Source organism: Arachis ipaensis, chromosome B07 (assembly GCF_000816755.2).
Source record: "Arachis ipaensis cultivar K30076 chromosome B07, Araip1.1, whole genome shotgun sequence".
NCBI lineage: Eukaryota > Viridiplantae > Streptophyta > Magnoliopsida > Fabales > Fabaceae > Arachis > Arachis ipaensis.
The window spans coordinates 73,362,104-73,373,575 of record NC_029791.2 but is presented as its reverse complement, the minus strand read 5'-3'; the positions used below and the strand labels follow the sequence as shown (position 1 = coordinate 73,373,575).

At 36.4% G+C, this 11,472-nt stretch overlaps 1 protein-coding gene across 1 annotated transcript; it reads right to left on the bottom strand.

The window, feature by feature from the left end:
• On the bottom strand, positions 5,687-8,163 carry LOC107607347 (zinc finger BED domain-containing protein RICESLEEPER 1-like). Its single transcript, XM_016309313.1, has 2 exons — positions 8,029-8,163; positions 5,687-6,532 (listed from the first exon to the last, which is right to left on the bottom strand). The coding sequence occupies exons 1-2, from the start codon at positions 8,161-8,163 to the stop codon at positions 5,687-5,689; spliced, it is 981 nt and encodes a 326-aa protein (XP_016164799.1).

The window sequence follows — 11,472 nt, the reverse complement described above, 5'->3', positions numbered from 1 at the left end:
TGCATATGCGGCTGTGACGGGCCTGGATGGAATGGGGTAGCATAACTATCAGAGTAGGACACCAGTGGATAGGGAGGGTGATAAGGCGGAGGAAGAGGTAGTGCAGGCATCAGTTGGGATGCCATCATCAATCGGCCATAATCCACCGATGGCAATGTCGCATACTGAGCACTGTGTCTAAGGTGTGAACCGGAGTATGTGCCAGAGCACGGAGATATGTGAGGGTGAAAATACATAAGAACAAGGTCTAGGCATGGCCGAATGGCCAGCCTCCCCAAATGGCATATGAATTCAAAAATAGGGAAAAAGACCCAAATTGATCCAAAGATGTAAATACCATAGTAAAAAGTCCTATTTATACTAAACTAGTTACTAAGGTTTACAGAGATAAGTAAATGATGCAGAAATCCACTTCTGGGCCCACTTGGTGTGTGTTTGGGCTGAGCATTGAAGCTTTCACGTGTAGAGGTCTTCCTTGGAGTTAAACGCCAGTTTGTAACTTGTTTCTGGAGTTTAACTCTGCTTTGCAACTTGTTTCTGGCGTTTAATGCCAGAATAGGGCAGAAAGCTGGCGTTAAACGCCAGTTTGCATTGTCTAAACTCGGGCAAAGTATAGACTATTATATATTGCTGGAAAGCCCTGCATGTCTACTTTCCAACGCATTTGAGAGTGCGCCAATTGGGTTTCTTTAGCTTTGAAAAATCCACTTCGAGTGCAGGGAGGTCAGAATCCAACAACATCTGCAGTCCTTCTTCAGCCTCTGAATCAGATTTTTGCTCAAGTCCCTCAATTTCAGCCAGAAATTACCTGAAATCACAGAAAAACACACAAACTCATAGTAAAGTCCAGAAATGTGATTTTTATTTAAAAAATAATAAAAATATACTAAAAACTAACTAAATCATACTAAAAACTATGTAAAAACAATGCTAAAAAGCGTATAAATTATCCGCTCATCAGGGACCCAAATAGTGGTGGATACAGGTGCAGATGAATGTTCAAAACTATTCTGTAATGCCCTGCATGGTGGGCTAGTCGGTGGTGTGAATATGAAAAGCTTCCTCAAAGTTTATCTCATCAACCAGCAAGTCCTCAGGGCGACTGTTGGATGGACCAGGTCATGCAAATTAGGAGGGGCACCATCCTAAGCATCCCGACTAGGCTCTGAGCCTAACCCAGATGGCGTATGAGGTGGAGGAGGTGGAGGCGGCGAGTCACCCTGGTCCTCTGGGATATCACAATACTCCTCCTATCGGTGATACTCTGCCTTCTTGATAAACCGTGTTTTCAGAGTTTATCTTGTGATGAATTTAGAGTATTTTATCAACTTTTTCTCACATTTATTCAATGAAATAGCATGGTATTGTGATTCTCCCTTAATTTGTGCTTAAATGTGAAAACATGCTTTTAGACCTTTAATTTGATAATTTTGATTCACCTTTGATTCCACTAGATGCCTTGATGTGTTTGCTAGTAATTTCAGGTTGAAAAGGCTAGGAACGGATCAAAAGAGTGAAGAGAAAAAAGTATGCAAAATGGAGAACACATGGAAAAGCCAAAGAAATAGATGAGCACATGGATGCACACGCGTGGATCGCGAAAACTCAAGGGATGCGCACGCGTGCTGTACGCGTATACGTCGATGTTGGCACGTGATTTTAAAGTGAAAATGTGCCCAGCAAATTTTGAGAAGCTATGGGGCCCAATCTAAACCAACTTTGGCGCCAAAACACTTAAAAGGACCAAGGATTGAAGAGGGATTCACATCTTTTGACATAGTTCTTGCACATTAGGATTAGTTTTAGTTAGTTTTATAGAGAGAAGCTCTCACTTCTCTCTAGGATTAGGATTAGGTTTAGTTCAATAATCTTAGATCTAGGTTTTAGTTCATGCTCTCTTTTACTTCTACTTCTCAATTCCTTGTTGTTACATTCATCATTCTTCTATTCTTTTGTTGTAATTTCTTCTATTTTGTTTCCATACTTTGTTGTTGATCTACTCTTGTTTCTTATATTTTCTTTCAATTCAATTTGAGGTAATTCATGTTAATAATGTTCTTTTTGGTTGTTGTTGTTAATTCCTTGCAATAATTGTTGTTAGATTTCATTCTTGTTGTCAATTTCTTGGCTTGGGAAGATAACTTAGGAATTCTTGAGTTACTAATGTCCAAGTGATTGATAGTTGATAGCCATTGACTCTAGTTCTCATTAATTCAATTAGTGAATAGCTAGGACTTATGGACTTGGATTGATATATCTCATTTGACTTTCCTTTACTTGTTAGAGGATGACTTAGTGGGATTGATCCTTGCAATTATCGTTAGTGATAAAGATAGAGATCCTTGACCACCAAACCTTACCAAGACCTCTTTGTCATTTGATTTCTTTTATCATCTACTTTTCTTGTTCCTATCCAAAACCCCAAAGTATACATGTCCATAGCCAATAACAAGAACACTACCCTGCAATTTCTTTGAGAGATGACCCGAGGTTTAAATACTTCGGTTTATAATTTTAGGGGTTTGTACTTGTGACAAACAAATGTTTGTATGAAAGGATTATTGTTGGTTTGGAAACTATACTTCGACGAGATTTCAATTGTGAAATTCTAAACCGTCAAAAATCTATTCCTCAACATGGTGCCGTTGCTGGGGCCTTGCAATGGTGTTATGTTATTGGTTATTGTACATATGTGAATATTGTAAATACGTTGCTCTTTCACTTGTTTCTTAGACTTAGTTAGTTTATTTCGTCTCCACTATGAATTCTCACTTTGGCTATGAGTTTGGTTCTAATTGTGTTGTAGGGAATGTGAACTTCAATGACCACATGTATCAAACGTGTAACCAACCAAGATGGGAGGAGCCTCAAGGAATTGATCACTCCTATTGGCAACAACCTCCGGATACTCATAGGTATAATCACCATCCTAATGCATGTCAATTCAATGGCTATGGTGAATCTTTTTGTGAAAATCAAGTACCATCATCATATGCCTATGACTCTTACCCTCAACATGAACCTCAAGCATTCTCACAAGCCTTTCGTTACCAAACACCTTCCTATGATCCATATCCATTATATGACCAATCATCTAAACCATATCCTCGTGACCATTATGAGAAAGAACCTTTAGAACCACCACAACTCTATCATGACCACTACCATGAACCACCTCAATACACACCATCCCCATATCCTTAGCTAGAAGAACCACCTTCCTACTATGAACCCTTTCTCCAAAATAATGAAACCTCTTATCCACCCCAAGCCCCAATGGATGATTCTCTCACATTGCTACTTCAAGGACAAGCGGATATGCAAAGGAACACACTAGAGTTTGTGACTAACTTGACTAAGGTAGTGCACACTTTAGCCTACCAATGCATGTACACTCAAGGTGCTTCCGTATCCACATGCGAAGGATCCAAAGAAGAGAAAAGCATAAAGAAGAGATTGGACAATCCGGTGGAGAAGGAGGAGTTGTGTTTTGTGTTGGAACAATTGGAGGAACCTACAAGGTTAAAAATTTAGGAGATGTGGAACCATCATGGGAGCCTCAACAACCTCCAGCGCATATCACAATTGAAGAATATGAAGAAGTTAATCAAGAGATGGATTCAATCATCAATGACTTTTTATCTAAAATTGAATTCTCTCCCATTAGGTGTGAAATCTACATTATTGAAGATAACTCCAAACCAAGTGATATCGATACCCTTGTTGAAGAAGTCGACAAGCAAGAAAAAGTTGAAAGAAGTTGTCAAGAGGTGGACACAACTAAGGAAGAGCCTAAAGGAGTAGACCTCGCATTGTCTAAGTGTGGGAAAGTCTCCCGTCCCAAGTCACCATCCATCACAACATTCAAGTGGGTAAACTTCTTACCTTTAAGCTTTACTTTCTCACTTGAATATGGCTTGATTGAAACGGATGAGCAACTTAGAGCTCTTTACAGAGTTAATAATAAGAAAGAGTGGTGTAGTGGTTGGAAGTTTAGAATTATGCTCATTAGGGCCAAAGCTCCAAAGCATAGGGGTCATGATTGGATGAATGATACTTTGTGTGGGTCTAGAAGGATGATTTGGTGTGCTAAAGAGAATTCTATAGGTCCACCACCCGGATGGAAGAACCATGACAATCAACTTGAAGACGGGTGCAAAAATATGATATGGGATCCCGGATCACACTCGAAAGACTAACTTTGGGAACTCATATCTTGGGTTGAACTTCACCCAAGCTTGGTAAAGAAGGTTGGAAATTCTGTCAACCATTTGAGGAGCAAAGATCCTTGGAGATAGGGGTGTTCATGGTTTGGTTAATCCAAAAACCAAACCAGTTTTTTGGTTAACAAAAAATATAGTCTTGGTTATTAACCAAACTGGTTTTACATTATAAAAGTGGTTATTAACCAGTTAATAAAATTCAAAACCGGTTTTTAACCGGTTATTTTTAAAAATACCAGTTTTCAAAAATAACAAATTTTTATATAAAAAAACCAGTTTTTACATAAAAAACCAGTTTTTCACCAAAAAACTAGTTTTAAAAACCGGTTTTTATATCAAAAAACTGGTTTTTACACCAAAAAATTTATTTTTACACCTAAAAACCATTTTTTACACAAAAATTAATTTTTCACATACAAAAACCCAAATTTTTACCTTTTTTTTAAATTGATTTTTGTAATTTAAATTAATTTTTTTCTTTCTAAATAATATAACATTAGCTGCTTATTTGAAATCTTGCTACATTGTTCAATTTTTTCAAATGCAACCCCCTTCGGCCCTTCCCCTGTAGCCTAACTGCTAAGAAAGAAACAAGTGCAACTCAAGAATTGGATGTAGTTTACGTACAATACTCTTGATACAAAAAAGAAAGTGAAAAATCAAGCTCAAAAGACCCAGACTAGCAGGTTTTGGTGAGTATAGCTTCAACACTAAGGATCTGTGTCATGGCTCTGAAGCATCTCAATCACTTGGTTCATAGTTGGTCGTGCATCTTTGTCTTCCTCTACACATTTCAAAGCCACTGCAGCTAAGACCTTCATCTTATTCACAAAAATGATATTCCAACTGCTATAATTGTTGACACCAATGTCCCCATCCAAAATTGACATTGCAACTGCTATAAGTTGTACCTCAAAGTCTCAAACAAACCAACATAAACATAAGCATAAACATAAACATAAACATAAGCAAGTCTAATCATATATGGAAAAGCAAGTCTAATATCTTTACCACCTAAGTGTTTAGAACATAACTAAAGAAAACATAAACAATCCAGACTTTCTAGTCATCTTCAAGCGCAATTGAACCTAGACTCACTGAACAAGTAATGTCCTCTGATAAAATCAAATTTGTAAAAAAAAACTATAATTATAAATTTAAAAAATTTATAAAGACTAGTGGAATAATTTAATTAATTTTATTCAATTTACCTTGCTCGACCTTTTCAAGCTCTTCGAAATTCTCAGGTGCAAGAGAAGAGAAAAAATCTCCTTTAAGCCAATCTTCGGTACATACAAGGGCTTCTACCATCTTAGGAGTCAATGAGCTACGATATTGATCAATGATTCTTCCCCTCATACTAAAAGCAGACTCGGAAGCTACTGTTAAAACTGGTAAAGCCAATATGTCCCGTGCCATATTTGCTAGGACGGAAAACCGATTCGAGTTAGCCTTCCACCATCCTAGAATATCCAAAGGCTTATCATCTGGCTCACAGTCTTATTCAAATAACGATCAAGCTCAGATTTAAGATTGGATTTGCGACCGGTTGATCGATGATATAACCCCATATCATAAATGTCTTTGACTTTATCACTTGCACTCGGTTGGGAGAGGGTATCATCTTGGTTTCCTTCATCTGCACCTTGATATAAATTATAAAGTAAATGAAGACAAGAAGACAAATTTGTCTTCAATTCACCGTCCACTTCCACACTAAAAGAATTAACTAGGCACCACTCAACATAATCCAACTTATGGCAGGGATCTAGAACTATGGCAATTAACAACAACATGTTAATAGTTTTTGCATTTCCCCAATACTTGTTGTATTTTGCTTTCATCTTACTTGCCATAAGACTTATGCTCAAATCATCATCATCACGATATTGTTGAATCCTCCTTCCAAGAGCAAACACTTCTTTCATGTATAAGTTACTAGTGACATAAGAGGATCCAGAGATGCGAAGTGTAGCATCGTAAAACATCTCTAAAAATGGTAAGACGGACTTAGCATAATCCCAATCTTGAAATGAAGGTACCCCTCTTCCCTTGTTTAATTCATCAATAAATTTTTTGTCTTGCATCTCTAATAGCTCAAATGCCTTCTGATGCTTTAAGGCTGCTACTAACATTAAGTATGTAGAGTTCCATCGCGTTTCAACATCTAGGCAAACAAGAGTATTATGTGGAATATTCTCTTGTGCAATACATGCCTTAAACCTAGCTAATCTTGAATTTGAAGATCTGACATACTTCACAGCATCTCGAATTTTGGCAACCGAATCATCAATCTCCTTCAATCCATCCTTCACAATCAGGTTTAAAATATGCGTACAACATTGCATATGGAGATACTCTCCATTCAAAACTGTACTCTTCCAAGAATTTAGTCTTCTTTGTAAATACATAACTCCTACATCATCGCAACAGATAAATCATTCAACTATGGAAGTGTTCCTTTCTAATTAGTCGCTAAAGTGGAAATACAGATATTCAGCACCTAGGACCTAAGTAGCGAGAAATTTGCGACCGTTTAACAACTGACACACTTCGTTCGCTGATATCAAGTCACTGATTAGCGGGCAAAATACATTTGTCGTTAAGTTGTTGCAAGTTTAATTTAGCGAGCGACTTGGCAACTACAATCTTGTCGCAAAGCAAAATCTATATCCTACCTATTTTGTAGCAAATTACTCGCTAATCTCGTTTAAAATTCGTCGCAAAGTTATAACAAATCCAAAGCTAATCGAGAAAATTTTAGAAGTAACTGGTCGCAATTGAGTCACTAATCAAAAGCTTATTTAGTGAGGAATTAGCGACCGTTTAACAATTGATAGACTTTTCTTCCTTATTTCATGTTGCTATTAATTTGTCAAAAAAAAAAACGTTAGTCCTTATTCTGTCCTTATTTCATATTGCTACTAATCACTAACATCTATATAAATCCATAGAAAATTCATGAAAAGTTTAAAGTAAATTTGCTAAGCACACTAATATAATTTGTCACAATTTTGTCACTATTCTAAAGCAATTTTAAACGAGATCCAAACGGATGCTTTTCTTTTTTTTCCAAATGAGCTAGTACATTTTTTATTCTTTGTGGACCCGACCTAAAATTCGACTAGCCACCTAAAAAAATAACACGGTTAACTTAAAGGTATTTTTTAGCTAACATTATTTTTTTAATTGTTCACCCCAAAACAGTTGGAGTTTTTCTAATATTTAATAAAAAAAAACAAAAAAATTAACCGGATTGGGTTCTAGCTATAAATTGTTTGGCTGTTAAATATTTTACATAGATTAAGATTAAACTAGAAAGTCATGAAATATTTTAAAGTGGTAGTCCATTCATCATATATACAGACAAACTTTTTTTTGGCAAAATAGCATATCTCGTATATATTTATATATACCCTTACTATTTTTTATTTTCATGGTATTCCTTAATCCGACAAGTCAAGAATTAATCCCTACGGATCGGAGTTCGATTTAACAGTTTGTCACTAGCCAATGAATTGTTACATACACAGTGATGAGATTCAAATGTCGAATACTTACTTACTAATAATTTGTCACAAATTATAATATTTTCGTAACAAGTTATTTAGTTATTACAAAATTTTAATTACTATTATACCTCTAATGCAAATTTTTACATTAAACTTATTCTTTTAACTAATTCTAATCCTAATTTTACTCCCGCCCTCATCATCTTTCACTCAGCGGCACACACTCTCAAGTCTCAACCAACCCTTTTGACTCTCACTCATGAAGAAAGAAGAAAACAGAGAAGAAAGCTAACCCAAATCCCTATTTGCATATTCCCCAACGCCACTCTCCCTTCTTCACTCTCTGCAGCACACACTCTCTTCTCACCCGCACCGTTAACCCTCTCTGTCACCGCGCCGCCATCCCTCGTCACTCTCCCTTGTAGCATCCCGCATTTTTTAAAATCTAAATATGAATAAATTGTTATTTTATCTTATTAAGTTTAAACTTTATAATTTTAGAAATTATTTTAATAAAAATAATTAAATAGATTATTGGTTATGGAAAAAGTATATTTTGTTTTGGATTTTTAAAATAGGGAACAAGTAATTTAAATGGCAAGAAAAAGATAAATTAATAATTAGAAAAATCTCTTGGCAAGGTGTGAGAACTGGAAATCCTATCCTAGTTATCCTTATCAAGTGTGATGAGAATTGGATTTTGTTCCCACTTAGTTAACCCTTACTAAATAAAGGAAAGTCAAGTGGACTAATTAAATTTGACCTTCAAGTCCTAGTCAACTCCTGTGGAAAGACTAGCTTTAGAGCGATCCAAATTAATCAGCAATTTCTAAATCTCAATCAACTGCTGAGTCTGATAACTCAAGTGTTACCAATTACTTAACCAAAACCAAAAGGAGAAAAATCTAAATTAAATTGAAAGCATCATAAATTGAATAAAACAATCATTAATCTGAAATACCTCAAATTGCATTAAATAGAATATTCAAATCTTAACATGAAAAGTTCATAAGCCAATTTAGGAACATTAACAAGTGAAAGCATTGGAATAAATAAAAGCAGAAAATAAATTAAAGGAATTTTGAACCTGTGATTGTAGAAGCAATCCTAAAATAAGAGAAATCCTAATCCTAAATCCTAAGTGAGAAGAGAGAACCTCTCTCTCTAAAAGCTATATCTAAACCTAAAATTATGTGAATGAATGTTGTATGAATTATTCTAAAAACGTTCTCCTTTGATTCCCCCATTCTCTGGCTTATATTCTGTCTTTCTGGCTTGGATTTGGGCCGAAAAAGGGTCCAGAAATCACTGAGGGCGTTTTCTGCAGATTTTTGCACGTGGCGTCCGTCACGTGTACGCGTGGGTCACGCGTACGCATCATTTACGTTCTACTAAAGGCATGCGTCTGCGTCAGTCACACGTCTGCGTCGCTGCCATTTTGCACTAGGCACGCGTCCGCGTCGTCCACGCGTACGCGTCGCTGCCTTTTCTTCAAAACTCCATTTTTGTGCTTTCCTTCCAATTTTGTATGTTTCCTTTCTGTCCTCTAATCCATTCCTGCCTTATTAAACCTAAAAATACTTAACACACAAATCACGGCATCGAATGGTAAAAAGGGATAATTAAAATTAATATTTTTCAAGCATAGGAAACATGTTTTCACATATATTATAAAATAAAGAAGGGAAAGTAATACCATGCAATTCATATGAATAAGTGGGTGAAGAATTGATAAAAATACTCAATTTGAGCCCAAGATGAATCATAAAATAGGGGTTTATCAACCTCCCCACACTTAAACAATAGCATGTCCTCATGCTAAATCCAAGAGAAAAGAGTGAAGGTAGAATAGTGGAATCTTATGCAATGCAATCTATTCTAAATGCAAGCTACCCAAATGAGTTATACAATTCTAATTATCATTCACCTATATATACAAAACTTACATGTGGTTAATTTGATTTAAATTTTCAAGGAATAACATATGCATAGTGATGAGCGGATATTTTATACGCTTTTTGGAGGTATTTTCATATAGTTTTTAGTAGGATTTAGCTACTTTTTAGTATAGTTTTATTAGTTTTTATACAAAAATCACATTTCTGGACTTTACTATGAGTTTATGTGTTTTTCTATAATTTCAGGTATTTTCTGGCTGAAATTGAGGGACCTGAGCAAAAATCTGATTCAGAGGCTGAAAAAGGATTGCAGATGCTGTTCTATTCTGACCTCCTTGCACTCGAAATGGATTTTTTGGAGCTACAGAAACCCAATTGGTGCGCTCTCAATTGCGTTGGAAATTAGGCATCCAGGGCTTTCTAGAAATATATAATAGTCCATACTTTGCCCAAGTTTTGACGACGAAACTGGCATTTAAACGCCAACTTCTTGCTCTATTTTGAAGTTAAACGCCAGAAACGGGTTACAAACTAGAGTTAAACGCCACAAACAAGCTGCAACCTGGCGTTTAACTCCAAGAGAAGCCTCTACACGTGTAAAGCTCAATGCTTAGTCGAAGCACACAACAAGTGGGCCCCGGAAGTGGATTTCTGCACTATCTATCTTAGTTTACTCATTTTTTGTAAACCTAGGTCACTGGTTTAGTATAAAAACTACTTTTAGAGACTTACTATGTACCTCATGACATTTTACATCAGAACTTGTATCTTCTACGGCATGAGTCTCTAAACCCCATGGTTGGGGGTGAGGAGCTCTGCTGTGTCTCGATAGATTAATGCAATTACTATTGTTTCTCATTTAATCACACTTGTTTCTATTCTAAGATATTCATTCTCACTTATCATGATGAATGTGATGATCCGTGACACTCATCACCATTCTCAATCTATGAACACGTGCCTGACAACCACTTCCGTTCTACCTTAGATTGAGTGTATATCTCTTGGATACCTGGCTCATGAGTTCGACTACCTCTCCTGACAACAGAGCAATCAAAACCGTGAGATCAGAGTCTTCGTGGTATAAGCTAGAATCAATTGCAGCATTCCTGAGATCTGGAAAGTCTAAACCTTGTCTGTGGTATTCCGAGTAGGATCTGAAAAGAGATGACTGTGACGAACTTCAAACTCATGAATGCTGGGTGCAGTGACAGTGTGCAAAAGGATCAATAGATCCTATTCCAACATTAGTGAGAACCAACAGATGATTAGCCATGTACATGGACCCTTTTCACTGAGAGGATGGCTGGTAGCCATTGACAACAGTGATCCACCAACATAGAGCTTGCCATGGAAGGAGACCTGCATGCGTGAAGAAGAAGACAGTAGGAAAGCAGAGATTCAGTCAACAGAGCATCTCCAAAACCTCAACCTGTTCTCCATCACTGCATAACAAGTATCATTTAATCCATGCTCTTTTATTTATTTGAATTAAAACTGATAATTATTGTTACTATCCTGACTAAGAGTTACAAGATAACCATAGCTTGCTTCAAGCCGACAATCTCCGTGGGATCAACCTTACTCATGTAAGGTATTACTTGGACGACCCAGTGCACTTGCTGGTTAGTTGTGCGGAATTGCAAAAGTGTGATTGTGATTTCGTGCACCAAGGTTTTGGCGCCGTTGCCGGAGATTGTTCGAGTTTGGACAACTGACGGTTTATTTTGTTGCTTAGATCAGGAAAAACTTTTTCTTTCTGGTTTAGAGTATTCTATTATTGTTTTTTTTGTTAACATTTTAAAATTCTTATTTTATTTTTCTAAATTATTTTCGAAA